The sequence below is a fragment of the Argopecten irradians genome, chromosome 1, assembly GCF_041381155.1.
Source record: "Argopecten irradians isolate NY chromosome 1, Ai_NY, whole genome shotgun sequence".
Classification (NCBI taxonomy): Eukaryota; Metazoa; Mollusca; class Bivalvia; order Pectinida; family Pectinidae; genus Argopecten; species Argopecten irradians.
The window spans coordinates 35,607,680-35,624,805 of record NC_091134.1 but is presented as its reverse complement, the minus strand read 5'-3'; the positions used below and the strand labels follow the sequence as shown (position 1 = coordinate 35,624,805).

The 17,126-nt window shown below is 35.6% G+C and overlaps 1 protein-coding gene across 10 annotated transcripts in view; it reads right to left on the bottom strand.

Moving 5' to 3' along the window:
* Nucleotides 1-17,126, bottom strand: part of LOC138325784 (trithorax group protein osa-like) — a 46,325-nt gene that overhangs the window by 15,097 nt on the left and 14,102 nt on the right. For 6 of the 10 annotated variants that reach the window (XM_069271687.1, XM_069271710.1, XM_069271696.1 and 3 more), the window contains 7 exons: nt 11,332-11,482; nt 6,601-6,690; nt 6,202-6,354; nt 4,205-5,659; nt 3,775-3,965; nt 2,607-2,765; nt 152-343 (listed from right to left, as the gene is read on the bottom strand). In XM_069271687.1, the coding sequence (XP_069127788.1) occupies nt 152-343; nt 2,607-2,765; nt 3,775-3,965; nt 4,205-5,659; nt 6,202-6,354; nt 6,601-6,690; nt 11,332-11,482 (2,391 nt within the window). Of the gene's footprint in view, nt 1-151; nt 344-2,606; nt 2,766-3,774; nt 3,966-4,204; nt 5,660-6,201; nt 6,355-6,600; nt 6,691-11,331; nt 11,483-16,475; nt 16,767-16,866; nt 16,988-17,126 lie in introns of those variants that run through there. The other 4 variants (XM_069271762.1, XM_069271752.1, XM_069271705.1 and 1 more) reach the window with 4 other exon arrangements.

Below are 17,126 nucleotides of genomic sequence, written 5' to 3'. Positions count from 1 at the left end.
TTACTGCATTGTTTGTATATATACCACACTTACCTACAATGAAATACCTTCACAAAATCTTGAGCCAAATTCTAGTTTTCTGCTTTTAATACGAAATAATGCTCATGATAACCTGATGAAGGAATCCTGCTTTATATTCCTAGGTTCTTACCTCCAGCATGCCGCCTTTGTCTCTAACAATTAAGTACAGTCTGTATAGGTCAAGGGGCTGCTTGCTGATGGAGGGCATCGAGGTGATAGGCTGAGACCGCTCCTCCAGGAACATAAACAGGCGATCCAGAAAGTACTTCCTCTCCGGCTCTGTACCCATCTCGTACAGCTTTGCTACATCGCCGCCACCCTTCTATAAAGACAACGAGCAATGATAGTCAAATGTTCAGGGACACGTGAAAATCACAGCATGCTTTTAATACAACAACTGTAGGACTGTCTTACCAGGCTTGGCCAAGTGCTGTTTGGGAGGGAGGAAAAAAGAGAAGAAAATACAAACAAAATTTTAAAATAAAACATTCATCATACAAAAAAATTACATCACCAATATATGGAACGTACTCGTGACAGGTTTACAACAATGAATCATTGAATACTTTGCTCTTCTCAATTACTTGTCCAATCCAGATGTTTAATGATAAAAGATATAGAAAAGCGTGAAAATAATAACAGAAATTGAAAAGACAAGAATCCAGATTCATAAGGAGCGTTTGTCTTCATATGACTTCTTTACAATTGAGAAAAGAAGTGAGATAAATCAAAATATCCATGTACATTTGAAACACAATCTTTATCAGCAAAATGCTTGGCAAAATTGGACAATGACAAACATGAAATTTTCCAGAGAAGAGAAAAAAGTGTGAGAATACATAAAACATGATGATGCAGGGAAAGATCATAACCACTGATTTACGCAAAACACAAATGTGTAACATTAAGGCTTTACAAACTGAACCACTCTTAACAGTGCAAAGTGAAAACGTCAAAACAAGATTGAAATAACAGGAAACAAAACATAAATGCTCTGTGCAACTTGGATTTGATCTTATCAGAAAATTTATATCATAAATAACAACTGTAAATGCAAAATTCTATCTACAAAATCAATATGTAAATCAAACATTCTAACTTGCAAGTGAAGTGTGACCCCAAGTTGGTCTTACTGTGACAACAGAGAGAAATGGCCCTCCATCACAATGTGTAAAACTACTGAAATGTTGATGATGAAATAAATGTGCACATCAGTAATTATTATGCAAATGAATTAGTATTAATTGGCTGCAGTAGGTGATTGGTTATACAATTTGATTTTCATTACACAGCAGTTTTATCACTAGGTTTAGCAGGTGCCCTTTTTAATTGATGATATCCATGCTATGAAAAACTACAGATGCAGCTTTCCTCTAAGTGAGTGACAATTTCTTCCCATTATCAAAGCACTAACGATAAAACAATCGCTTACGAGAATATATTGTCCAAAACAATTAAAGGGACTTAATGCGAGTTAGAAAACAGTTTTCTTTTTAATCTGTATACTCCATAATTTTTTTTCGAAATAAAGTGAATGAAATCTAAATTAGTATTGCAGCTGATAATTTTAGATGTCTATGAACTGCAAATAGATAATATTTTAGTAGAAACAGAACATTCTTTTCGTCTTGTAATATTTGATGTTCATGTAAATATGACATCAAGAGAAGAGTGAAACATTTTTGGAATAATTTGTTCTGATGTTGAACGAGACTTTTAAGAAAGCCAAAGGCAAACAATTCAGAAAATACATAATTTCAACAGGAAAAAGAACTACAATGTATTACCAAACAAATGAACGAAAAAAATTGAAACGGAAACATATCTATAAATAACAATCAACTTTAAAACTTTGAAATACAAGAACTGTGCCAAAATCAAGGCCTTGGAGCATATTACCTGTATCTGTTCCTGTGAGTGCCAAGTCAGTAAAAATGCAAATAATGAAATTATAAATGACATGATCAAACCATTAGTCCAAGTGAGCAAAGCACGAATGGTAGTAAATACTTAACACCAGTAAGTCCCATATATCAGCATGGTCTTTTGTTTGCTATCTCCCAAATACAGTCTTACTTCATCAACTCTCATTATTCTCTCAAATATTCTACATTTGCATGCCAAATATTATCACTGAAATCCCAAAAATGTTTTATTTTCGAAGAAAGTGAAACTAGATAATGGTCTTCACTTTATGTTCTTTTTTGAAATGTTTCATTTGTTAGCAATTCAATTTTAACTGATTTTAGAAATAAGCATTGAAGAGTTCCTGTAAAAGGGAGATAACAAATGTCTGACAGTAGTACAAGCCTAGTGTGCACATCCAGGAACCACATTTGTGACATACTGGCATTGTCCAGTGTGCAGGGCAGACAAGACCAGTACCAGTTATGAATAATAAAAAATCACGACTTCACCACTATAAAGAAAATATATATATATATATAAATATAAAATATGTAAATAATACAAATGCCATGACAACCACATCCCACAGCGGGCGGACGGTATGATGCAGGAGGGTACCACACCCATGACGAGCGAGCAGGCTATCGAGCGAGCGACGGGGGAGGTGTAGGACTTACTGTCATGGTGACCCAAGAGGGAACCACCGCCGGGCCAGACGTTGTGCTAGCCGGACTGGCAATATTGTCAAAGTCGTCGTGACAAGATGAGATACTGGCTCCGCCAGGCGATGGTGCCACCGAACTGGCGGGGGTGGGTGGATGCGACAATACACCCTCCTACAATGAAGGCAAACCTACGGCTCATTACCAGTCCTTAGGTCACTTAGCGAATATACAGCAAATTGCAGATATTGAAAGATTTAGCTCTACATGTAAAAAGTGGTTAACATTAGCACTTGCTTGCTCATGAAGACAAACACTTCAGACTTGCCCTATAAGCTGCAGCAAGTGCTAAATTTTCTTCTTGGTTTTAATTTGAGAGCTGAGCACCTTTGCTGCAAGAAATCTTTGTCAAGATTGATCTGTTGTCCATGAAGTCTGTCTCTTCCAAACAAATGTATTGAGAAATAAATAAAATCAAACACAACCCTCAAGTATTTCATTCCATAGTGTTTATATCGCACCAAGCTCGAAAACAGCCCCGACATAATGCTAACAGCACATCCCAACATATTATAAAGGGTATTTTTGATCAAATAATAAATATACCAAATAGTTTTACTTTTCCAAATAATAATTTTTTAATCAATGTTATAATTTTAATACTCATAATTAAATGAAATTCCAGATGAATATAAACAAACCCAAATCAAAACCACTCAAGAACACTTCTATATATCTATGCAATATAACGACAGTGTCAATGGCATTGTATCAAATGAATGCATTAGGTTAGCTCCCTTTAGCTACTACAATTTGAATTGCTACAAACTTTTAATTCCTGGAAACAAAACCAATTTCATTTTTTGCAACATCAGTATCGCACACAAAATCCTATATGAAGTTACCAGACAGCAAAAGTTGTTCAAATTTATGTTAGATAGCTAAAAATTTAGTTAACTTTAACCAGACATCTACATAAGACCAATATAACAGAATCACGTCGACACAAGTAGCTCATCTAACAGAAATAGGAACTGTCGACACAAATAACTCATCTATCTAACAGAAATAGGAACAGCTTTTATCAAAAGGTTTTATTTTCGCAGATGTCACACAAACATCAACGGACATTGTAGTGATAAAGCTAGACTACAGTGTGGGTATAAACAAACACGAAACCTACCTTCTTCTTTTTCTCTGATGACGGAGGTGGTGGGGCAGGCGACTCCTCTATCGTGGGGATTGGTGGAATAGGTAAACAGTTGGGTTGTGGGGGTATGGGAATGTGATCTTGATGGCTGTCATTGCTGTTCCCCGCCTCTGATATACTTGTCACAGGACTCGTGATGCTCTGAGTTACTATTGTTTTTACATCTATTGATGAAGAAAACGCATAGAAATGTTAGGGTCCACAAAAGGCATTGTTACGATTTTATACAGATTTTAAAATGTGTTGATCAGAATGGTATAAACCTCATTCAATAGTCATTACCAGACTATTGTCTGAAACTCTAGCCTGAAGGGATCATCATTTCCAACACAGCATTCACACATATCATATTTCTATCGAAAATGAAAAACCGATCCATCAACAATATTTCTGTAGCACTTACCGGAATTTGTGGTTGTTGCTGTAGTAGTGATGGGCATTTCTTGTTTGGATGAGAATGGAGAGGACACTTGTTCCATTGGCATACCCATTGGTACATTGTCTGATGGCATTGAATTCAGTCTCTGATCCTTTCCATCCAATGAAGGATTCTCCAGATGCGACTTGGTCACACCTGAAGAGTTGCTATCTACATCAGAGCTTTGATTAGGCGTATTACACACGGGTTTCACCCCCTGGGGATCACTGTTGCCCTTCTTTTTAGTGTCATGTTGACTATTTTGTGTCGAATCTGGAGCACTAGAATGAATTTCACTTTCAGTAATTGGAACACTTGTATTGGATAACGTTGAGCTAGACGAATTGGAGTCATGCTGTTGCATATTTGGTGTCCTACATGGAGGGATATTTGATGAAGGCATATTTGAATCGATGGAAGATGCTAATGATGAAGATATTACAGAATTATCCTGCGGCACGCTACCAGATGAACTGTTCTGTTGAACCGACGTTGCTGGCAGCATGGAACCATTATTACTGCCACCTATACTATTTGGTAAAGAACTATTAGGAACACTACTAGATATTGGTACTGACATGCTATTATTATTGTCGTTGGGCATGGTAGATGGTGAAGTACATGGTAGATGGCCACCCATAGAACTAGAATTAGGCACTGGCGAATGAGAGTTGGGCACCTGATTCATATTAGAGTTTGGTAAGTTCGAGTTGAAGTTGTGCCCATATCCTACATGGTTCATTTGATTCATTTGGCCCATTTGCTGTGGTGGCGTATACATTCTTTGCGGATTTGTCATGGTGGGACGTACTGCCACCGGTTGCGGTCCTTTTGCAGAATTTGCTGCTGCTATTAACGCAGCTTGAGCAGCCGCCTGCGCACCTTTAACTGCAGGGACAGTTGCTCCAACTGGTTGTCCGGGGCTACTCGCCGACATATTTTGTTGTTGTCCTTGTTGGCCCATGGATCCTGCCATGCCACTATTTTGAGACATCCCTGAATGACTTCCAGGTCCTAGACCCAGTCCAGGACTTGGTCCTCCACTACTTGGACCATTTGGTCCAGGACTGGGACCAGGACCAGCATTGGGACCAATTGGTCCAGGACTTGGACCTCCTGGACCAGGTGCAGCACCAGAACCTGGTCCAGAGTTTTGTCCAGGACCCGGGCCCGGACCAGGACCAGGCCCAGGGCCAGGACCTGGACCTGAACCTGAACCAGGACCCATGTGGTTCCCAAAGTTATTACCATACTGATTGTTCACATTCATCATACTATTCTGTCCACTACTGTACATCGGATAGTTTCTGTTGCCCATAGGCATATTGTTATACATATGAGCATTGCCGTGACTTGGACCATTGTACATATTCTGTTGAGGGTAGTTCTGCATCACAGAGTTTCCCTGCATATTGCCACCTTGTCTGCCAGGGTACATTCCTGAAACAATTAAAATGGTAATCAAACATTGGAATCTTTTTCATATTATCTTTTAGTTTCCCCCAGATAATGCCACCAAAATTCAAAACAATCATGCTCAGAACGAAGAAAGAAACATGCAGGCTTAAACCAAAACCAAAGATCAGAAAGCGAAAAAAAGAAACCTAAAAAAATATTTGACTTTATCATAATCATTATCTTTTTTATCATTTTTCTTTGTGACGCAGGCATGATCTTACAAGAGAGATGGTGCATGCATGACAGAGGTCAACATTTCCTAAAGCCCCAAGAATGTGTATTGTTATTAGACAGGAAACCTACAAATGTACCAAAGATAACCAGTATTAAAGAGAAACTGTAAACTGGAAATGTTTGCCTTTTTTACCCCTCCTGAAAGCATTTGAATTTATCATTTACGAACAATAGGACAACATATTCAGTCAGTGTGTCACAATTCCATTGCTGAACAAGTAGAAATCGAGGCTGTTTTTCCAGTTTGACAGTTAACTACAGGACAGGGCTCTCTAGTTATAGTCCCTCACCTGGCTGTGAGAAATGAGAGTTATACTGAGGATAGTGTCCTCCACCCACGGAGTTACCTCCCATGCCACTGCCAGGCATCTTACCACCACTTCCTGGTCCAAAGTTCATCTGGTTGGGACCCATCGGTGGTGGCATCATCTGCTGGTTAAAACCTGCAAACAAAAAGGGAGACGTCATGCACAGCTGCTTCTTAAATGTTGGAGCTTAAACTCAAGAATACTTGGAAAATGTCTGATGCATAACGTCTTATTCATAACTGAAATCTTGACTTATAAAAGATTGTGGTTTGCATCTTAAACACAGCAGAAACATTAATTATCGAAACATCATCAAATTTTGTAAATGTAGTAGTTGGAATGTATTTTTATTTTTTTCCCTAAGCAATAAAGTAGCTTTACCTTGAGTAGCCATTGGTGACTGTGTCATGCGAGTGTTTTGTCCATCAGATGTTGGTCGTGTTGGCATAGGGCTCCCTGCCTGGGTGTTTCCTGTAGTGACAGAAAACACATGGACATTGAATTCAGATGTACTAAATTATCATTTGTGTTTGTCCTGTACAAATTCAATGAAAACAGTTTGGTGTAAGAAAACAAAACTTTATCCATAACTATCGGCCAGTGTGTATACATACCACACATGTAATCTGTGCTCCCCAATAGATGTATGCTATTCCATGACGAAGACTACATTGATTGTTGATTAATTATTCATGTCCACAACTGTCAACGCATGGACCACATACACCACAACTTCAATCACATTAGATCACATGTACACTTACACAAACAAAAACCTTATATATCAACTGTAATTCTAAGAAAAGCTCATCACAAACTTTCAATACACATTCCATACCATGGAAATATAAAAGTGGTTTTGTATGGGGGGTTTTGGGTTTTTTTTTTTTTTTTTTTTTTTTTATGTTTCTTGCAAAAATTCAAGAAAATAACCAGTTCACCATAGAAAATGTTGCCGAAGTAGTAAAAGTAGACATACTGAACCGTGGGATTATTGGATTACACAGTCATGTTACTATCACATGACCTCGTCAGTAGTTTGTTTTTACAGTACACTGCTTGCACTTACTACGACACCTACAGGAAAGTATGGTTAGCATCACAATTTATCACCACTGATGTACTTTATCTACCCAAATATATACACACCAATATACAGACAAGTATTGTTTGCTTTCACTCTTGTCAAAGGGGTCAACAATTATAAACATAACCGATGAATAAATCACTCACTCTGAGCTATTTTAATCTGAATGACATAACAGTTTTATTGTTACAAAAGTGGATAAGTTAACCAACAGTGAGACAGTTACACAGATAGAACATAGCTCCTAAATCTTTTGATGCCAACAGCCTTGCTAGCGTATGTATGTAAACATAAGTTCACCTTAAACCTGTTTCTCAGTATCTTCGTTACAGAGTCTGGGGGCTTTCTTAGTACAATCCGGGCCTCATAACAACCCAATTATCATTGAGCACCATCATATGGGTCATATTTTAGATGTACCTAATGAATGAATTTCCTATCGGCCTTGTGATAAAAACAAAAGCGCATCGCCAACACCGGGAGAGGCACAGCATGCGGCTTGAGGATGTTTATTTTAAAATAAGAGCATTCCCCATTTAGCGATACCTGCTAGGAAAAACATCTGTTGCCAGATCTCGTAGAAAAGTGCACACTTAACATTGATTAGGCAGATGTCTTGATAGAGAAGGTGTAAAGGTGCATATTTCTGTCACCTCTTAATTCAATGATCAGCAGGTTATTTCCCATATTTCAGCCCAAGTTTTTTCTTCTGTTCCCATTTACACTTTAATAGTGATCCAAACATATTGATGTAGGCTTCAAAAATCAAATATAGCTGAATTAGTCATTAACAACAATAAATTTCTTTACATAAATACCCCACCTTCATAAAATAGACATGGTTAACATAGCGTGTCCCCATTCTGGATGGTCCCCTTTATTAATCACCACTAACCTAAGTGCCTTAAACATACAGGTATAGACAGTTACAGGTTTTTATTTGTAAACAAGACTAATGAGAACAAATTGCCATAAAAAACTTAAGCTCAAGCAGCAGTTTTCTATCAAACTTAATAATGACACCTATGTATAACATTTATATGTCGCCTTCACATTAAATGCCAAATAGTAATATCAACTTGAAATTCAATATATTCCCACAAATTTCATTCTCTGGTATCATATTAGGAATTTATAATATATACATCTCAGTTTTGGAATTTAAAAGATATTTCATGGCTTTTTAAGTATTATATAGTGCCTTTTAATGTCGGCAAACAAATTTGACACATGATTCGCCTTGTAATCAACATAACAGTCTAATCTCTACCGCATGAACAAACATGATATTCCAATTTCTTTTCATTATTATCCTTGGTTTTTACTCATGGCTGCCTGTGCAATAGACCTAACATATAGTAAGATAGATCTAAACCTTTGTCTTGCTCGAGCGTTATCAGAAAGTTAAGCATTTCATATCATCTACTCCTAGTCCCTAATGGAAGCATCAAAACAGCATGTTTCATTTTCAACACAGAATAAAAATAAATCACAATTACCGTTCAAAACCTCAAAGCGCACACAATATTTTTTGGTCTTGCGATTTCACATCATTTTGTATCCTGAACAAGTCCATATCAATCTTTAAATATAATTTGCAAAGCTCCCAGTGGCAAAAGCCGTTTTTACTACACTGTACATGTAACCAGCAAATCAATGCCCATTATGTGTGGAGGCAAATAGAATTCTTATGAATGGGATGTGTATGTATATTTATGTCAACTGGAAGACTGGAACAAATTAAAGCCTCCCTGCGGGGATTAACAGCTATTTGCATCTGTTAAACACTATACTATTCCTTCCAAGAACAATCAATTTGAGAAAGGGCCCTCAATGGATATAATTGATCTGCAGTATATCAATCCTGATAGTTTCTCTCATTACATGTGTTTCGCTGTTAGATACTTCACACATAAAGCACTTGCCGCTATACAGACTTTTAATTACCAACACTGGGGAATGCTAATAGAAGATAGTGCACTTGTGCCAATAACAGAAACAGACATTGACACTGTAACCCACAGCCTAGCACTGACAGAAATGTATGTTTTGTACACGGCACACTTGAATGGGTTTGAATGGGCAAATTAAGTGCTAGCCCAGCTTGTTAGGATAAGTGTGACCTTAGATGGCTCACTGCTGGGGGTCATAAATCAGCAGTAAACAGGTGTACTCGGCCTACAGACAGCGCTGACCTCTGACCTGTCTGATGTTGTCTAGAGTGATTATTATCTATTATTAGCAGCAGGGAAATACCAGTGCTGACTGACAAGACTCAGGGACCACCTGTTGGTAAGTGTGTCTGGCATAACAATGACTGCAGACATCCAACTTTGGGGAATCCCCTACTGATGTGGTGTTTATAGACCTGCACAATTAATACAGGTAGCTTTCACTCCATGGGATCAATTACACCACAGAAAGGAACGAGAATTGACAGCTTCTTGTTAATCAATCACCGTTACAACTTGCATCATAATTTTTTTTCTTTTTTTTAAAGAACGCTACTCTTAAAGCGATGCCAAAAATCATTTCATACCTTTGATAATGCTACTTGGACACAAGATAGAAAACTGTTGAAGTACCTGTTTTATAAACCCCAGACAAACAATTATACATACCAGCACCAACAGAGTGATAATTACACACTTGACACCAAAACATTTGATCTGTATGTAAACAAAGCTTTGGAGCCGTTTCACCTGATTAAGTCATATTAATAACACAACTAATGTAGATATGAAATCTACACAGACAGGTAGATATACACCTGAGTTAAGACAGGTGTACCCAACGAACTTCAAAATACCTTGTACAGGTCGAGGTCACTTTTCATGATCACCGACTGTAAAAAATTGGCTATTGTTAGCACTTCAATGGGGCAGGTCTTCAAAGCTATCGCCTAGAAGATCTGCTACATTAGGGAGATACAATGCCACATTTCCCTGTAGGAAGTGTTAAGGTGGCGATATGATACAGCATTTTATGGCTTAGCCATAATGGTAAAGACTGATGCTAGTTTACCTATCTCTATCTCCCATCAAATATATACTTCACCATATCAGACAGACAATTGATTATCACCTACTATCAGATATTCCAGTTTTACACAGCACTTCTGTCGGTCTATGTTGCCATATCATTAAAAGACGTTAAAGCTCCTTCTAGATTCATTCATTTATCACCGCACACATTTTCACAGCAAGTAATGCTCCTTTAATTTTTTTTTCTCTTACAAAATTCTCAAATTACGTAACATATGATTAACCCAATATCTACTACAGTGCCAGCTAAATTAATTAAATGTGAATCAAGTTTGGTATCATTAAATGCATTATAAACTGTCAAATTAATTATTAGTTCATTAAACACAAAATAATGATAATGAATTGTCTTTTTTATATTCAAATGTAGCGAGAAATTTTGACAAAAAGTGGAGTTCTTTTGTGATAACTACATGCAACAGAATTCTTGAGAGTGTTTTTCCAGGTTATTTCTATAAAATATATCAACATCAATTAAGAATTTATGACTAATTGTAATTAAACTCGGATAATGACTCAAAAGCAATAAACTGCTCATAAAATATTCATGGCATTGGGAAGCACATGGCAGAAATATCAGGTAAATTGTCCTGGAGTACATATAAACTTAACTCATTAATTTTTAATATTGATAATTATTATAAATGCGGAAAATTTATTTTTTATATTTAAAACCTGTGTTCAATATCAATTTACAATTCTCTAACATCAATTTATGAATTATTGAATCAATTTTTGGATTGATATTTTATGAACTACAGATAAATCTGACAAACAATAAAAATAATGCAACTGTTTTGAGATAAATCAATCTTTTTTTTTCACAAACCCCTTTTTTAAGAGATCAATATTGAACAATTTTTGTTTCTTAGAGGTTAATGATGAAACTAGATGAAATTATCCATAAACCAAATCATTGAAATTTTCTTAATCTGATCCAATTTTTTAAATATTTGTAATAAAAAAGAAAACAATATTTACCTGACAGAGAGGCAGGTGTGTTTGACCTTGACCCTGTTGAGCCAGCAGGTGAGGGAGCAGGTCGAAGAGCTGCCACTGCAGGATGGACACCAGTTGGTGTAGGTGTATTTCTGGAGGGATCACATCCTAAATCGTCCCCACTCCGAGAATCCTGCAAAATATGACACAAAACACTTTTCAGCTGATACAATACGATAAAACACCTTCAAGTAGGTACAACACACTTAAACAAAAGGTTTTGATGAGATCAACTAGTTTCTAATTTCGTGAAAATACAATATCTTAAGATTCCAGCATACACAAAATATTCATCTGCAAAACCAACTTTCACTGAGCTCTATGAAAAGGGAGATAACAAATGCAATGCTTCAATGCTTAGACTATCATACAGTCTTCAGAACATGGGACAGATTTTACTTGGCTTCTACACTTAATACATTTAGTCTGGAGAAGAAGCTATTCATTTTTCCTTTACTACAAGTCAGAAGTAAAATATATACAGATCTTGACTTATTACTCATTCACCAGAAAAATTAACAGTTAAATATGATACCTTAAATTAATGCATTTGCTTTCAATAGGTTTCCTTATAATAGGACAATATCAATAATTTTATTCTGTATCAGCTATTCATAAGAATTGAGATTTATCAAATTTATATGGATATTTAAGTGAAATTGTTCCAAATTATCTAAATTTCATTCTCAATAGATTTTTTTCTCTTTTTTTTTCTGATATACTACACCAATTTTACACCATTCTACTGTGAGGAACAAGATTTTCTGCCTAAATTTATCTCATGTTCTATCTTTCACTTTAAATTTTCATTTCATGTTCTATCTTAATGTCATGTTCTATCTTTCACTTTAGAATTTTTATTTCATATTCTATCTTAATGTCATGTTCTTTCTTTCACTTTAGAATTTTTATTTCATGTTCTATTTTAATGTCATGTTCTACATTAAACTTTAGAATTTTTGTGTTGTTTGAGTGAGGTTAAGCTCTATTGTCAGTTCATGATTGTACCAGCCTACTTTTTAGCAGTGGCAGTACTGATTCAAAAGGCAAGTTCTAGAGTTAAAATGTTGATACACCTTAACCACTTGGCCACTGCTGTTGTTTTTCCTCTAGAAATTAATCAGAAGCAAAGAAATGACAGCCATAAATAGGTATTTAAATAAAACATTGTAAGTATTTTTTTTACTATTTTGCATGTGGAATTAATCAAAATGTTTTATTATTTTTTTCTAGTTTCAAATGCATAAAAAGCGGAAGATCTCTATGCCTACTAGAGAGAGTCACTGTCAAATCTAATAAAAGTGATCTCTGAGATGACTTTCCAACATTGTGTCTCCAGCTTTGTCAATAAAACCTATCATATTTCCCATTGCCAACTCTAAAATCAGGATATCTGTACAGATATTAAATACTTTTTTGAGTTTCCCCATGAAGCTGACAGGTTTATCGAGTGTTTTTGCACTACAGAATCCTCAGCGAACAAGCTGAATAATTTAAACACAAAGCTTGCCCGAGATCAATAAAAGTATTGATCTTCAGTGCAGCTTTTTTTTCACATCATAACTCTTCCGAATAACTTTCTTATTTTTCCTCTAAAGTTTCATAAATATATTAAGTAATTAACTAAATGCAATTAGGCTTTTCCCTCAACTACGCAAAACGAAGAAATTAATTGTGATTCACTGGAGAATCGAAAATCAATTCATCACCACAGAATAATAAATTGTGAAACAGAGTATAGGCCGGCGCTCTTATCAGCCCTACAATGCCTGCAAGCCTTTATTCAAACCATTCAACTCAAGTTTTTTACCTGTTAGTCGCAAGTGCGCTCAGGTATGACTGAAAGGTAATTGCTAGTCGAGCCAACACGAGAACTTTTTAAGATCTGGTGTGGGACATATAAAATCGCTGTATTTTCACCGGATCAAAAGGAGGCCCTATCAATATGCCAGCATAACAGGTGCCCTTCTTGGTCTTATTTCAATGTGACACTCAGACTGCCTATGTGAAATAAAGCGCTTTTTCAGTATGTGGTGATTACCTTTAAGTCCTAACTTTAATCAGATTTTGTCTTTCTTGTGCCCTCATGTTAATGACCAACTTCAACAGGCAGCAATATTGTGCCATGCATATCTAAAATTACTCTTTTCTTAACATAAACAGCTTGTGAAAGAAACCCCACAAAAACTTGACAGAGAGATTGTCCGTGCGCATGGCTGTCTCAGGTAAGCGATACCTATACAGGGCCCATCATGTGCAGACTGGTTATACAATATAGGCATTATATGACTCCTTATACAGTTTATGCAAACTGATCGCACACACCGATTCCCTACCCTTCCTCCCTCCACAGGAATGTTACATTATCCACATTCTTTTAATTTTTTTTTTCAACACACCAGGTAATCAGAGTTTTCTTTTACACATATTACACCAGGTAATCAGATTTTTCTTTTAAACATGTTAACACCAAATCCCTTTTATCAAAATTTCTTATTTTGCATTATCTTTAAACATAGGAAATTGATTAGGGATAATCTTTTCTTTTTAATCTATTTCATTTTTATTATTTTTTTTTTCCCAATATTCTCAAAAAAATTTATTTCTTTTTTAAAAATCGTTAAAATATAAACAATTGCTAGCAGGCATTTAGCTGTCAGTAGTTTTTTTCCATCTTACAAATTAATGAGCCAGTGTCTACTTTGATAATAATAAACTTAGTGAATTTCAATCTGTACAATATCAGTTTCAAACAGCTAATTTTGAGGACAGGTATATGAATTAAAGGGTGGTGGTTGGACTAATGAGACAGGATCAATTATTATGGGACTGGTGTAAGGGCCACTAGACAACAGCTGTGAAGACTTGGACAGCTGTACCAGACGGGATCACAAGGTCCAGTCAGGGTCCACAAAGGGGCACTAGCCATCGACCAAAGGCAATCTCACCAACACCAAGTGTTTGCTTTCCGTGAAGTCACTGAAGTTTTTAGCACTGCTGTCCAAATCTTATCAAATTGTGGTATAACAAAATTTGAACTACTGATATGAAATCTTCCGCAATAAGATAAGGCTTGGAATTCAAACAATGGTATGTTTGTTTGTTTTGATGATTTTTTTTTCTTTGTCTCAATAACAACATTTTTTATGGCATTATGTTAACAACTAAATTAAATTTAATGTTTTTAAATATTTTCAATACTTCACATCTTTTTATTAGTTTTAATATATTCTTTAATTAACCATTCTATAGTAAATAATATATTCCCCGTTATAGAGATTGTATGTAGATCTGTCTCGAGATATTTAACCACACTCCTAATTAATAAATACATTTCATTATACATTTGACTTTAAAAATTTCACTCCTACAATTCCCATAAAAATACAAGTTGATGCAAACACTAAAATAGGCTGCCCACTTTATAACATGAAATTAGTACATCATTTAACAGTTTTATTTACCCAGACAGTTAAAATCTCAAGAAATAAAGAACTTGATCGAGGTTAGGACAGAATTTGGTTGGGCTTCTACTCTCCATAATTTGTCAAGTCTGTATCAGCAACTTATGCATCAGTATATCATTATCTTCCTTGTGGCTGCTTGTCGTTTATCATCTATTGTTGTAGTTCAGATCAAAGACAGGTATGAAAGTAGCACAGGTAAGTTCAGATCCAGGTGCATTGTAATGAATACACAGGTGTACAGGTAATATTTTCCTTATCATAAATCAAAGAGCTGTATAGAAGGGGACACAAGTTGAATACAAACATGACTTTCCAATTTATTAGATTAAATGACCATAAGACAACACAGAACTGGAAATGTTATCTTCTTCGTTTCATAATAAATTGACTTTTTAACCTGAATTCCTTTTAACCTTAATTTTAATCCCCTTTTTAAAAATTTAATGCGATTAAGTAGTTATGAATTTAATTAACCTTTTGAATTTCCTTCAAATGCAAAAAAAATGTTACAAAACAGTTACCATCATTGTCTTATGTATATTTTCTACACAACAATATGAATGCCTTGAAGATAATTATTTAATGTGATTTTTGTTGCCTTTCATCATGTCTATATAAATTAAAACTTAAGATATAATATCAGAGTAGTTACTTAGTGAATTCCATCATTGCATTCTGTTGTCGTTCACATTACATTCATTCATCATTTGAAATATAATGCAGCTTCAAATTATTTTTCTTAAATATTGTTGACACACGTACATTTTCTTTATAAATTGCCTTCAAAAAGGTATATTCCACTGATGTAGTACAGTTTGGTTATAACAGATTCTATTCATGCAAATGTATCATTTTTAGGACTTCGAAAAAAGCATACAAGAGGATAGACCGATAGAATGTTACTAACATTTCCGCAAACCATTTCATTTCTTGATAACAACCAATTCTGACAGTACCATTTCAAAATACTGAACAACATTTTCAGTGAACATGAAAAGATTCAAAAATATTTACTGTAGTGTCCATGAATGCACTTGAGAATTTTTAAATGATTCTTTAATTTTTTTTCCCACAACAATCAATTTCAGGCAAAGAATTTCTAGCCATTGTCTTAATAACACCTGTTTGAAATCATCCAACTTTGCAAATTATTTTTCATTTAATGTTTTGAAGGCTTCAAATTGAGACACCACTTATTTTGAAATGAATGTCAAATAGAAAATTATATCAACATGTTTTTTGACTAAATACACACACATATTGAAACTGTAACACAAGCACAAGCAAATTTCCCTGGTTTATATACAACTGGTAACAGCTACACTCTCTGAGGAATATGGTGAAATTTCCTTAATTCATTTAGCATCTGCTTGCCAATAAATAGCCTAATTAAAGGATAATGATGGGCAAAGTTCTTAATTACAAACATTAGAAAAATGCTCCTGTCAACAGCCCCACTGGCTGACAGCAGTTTAATAACGATTTATACACCACATAAAGAAACTCACCAACCACAAAGGAAACATTAAGTTATTTTTCCTAAAAGAAAAAGAATATTAAATTCTAAAAAGAATCATGCTTTAAGAATAGAAGCACAGTCATGGTATGACTACCTGAGAACAATAGTCGACTTAAATTGATTTTATAAATACAACGTACCCATGCTTCAATTGTTTTTGTACTGATGTGAGTAAGTAATTCAAACCAGCCACCACTCTGTGGGCCCCTGCTCTTCAAACTTCTCTTGTCAGTGTGTAGCTGTAAGTACAGTCTTTTCTATATACCAATGCACCTCTTCACATGGTGAGTAAGACTGCTAGGCACATAATGGAATCCAAAAATATCTCCTAACACACCGCTTGGGTCAACACTGTATAGAATCTACCAAGTGCTCACAAACACCCATATAAAATTCACAGCCCTCTCCCCTATATACACAACACACAAGTCCCAGTCAGTTCAAAATGCTGTCCCACTCACACAGAATATTTACCTGCCACAATAATCATTGAAAGGATATAATTGTCAGTTGTGTGACTAAAAGTTATACCTGGTTTCTGAGGCTGGCTTCCCCTACAAATGGACTGGTCCAATATTCACAGTCAAGCCAAGCAGAACAGGCAGGCAGTAAGGGACAATACAGCTACAGCCATTTATCAACCTATGTCAATTATGGGCTAGGCCCTATAGGGCCAACTGCCTGGTGTGTCAGCTTACTTCATATCGTTATAGTCTGTTCCAGAAAACTTAATTGCTTGCTTGATCCCCAAGTATTATCCTCTATTGTAACTTGATATCAGCAAAATCATT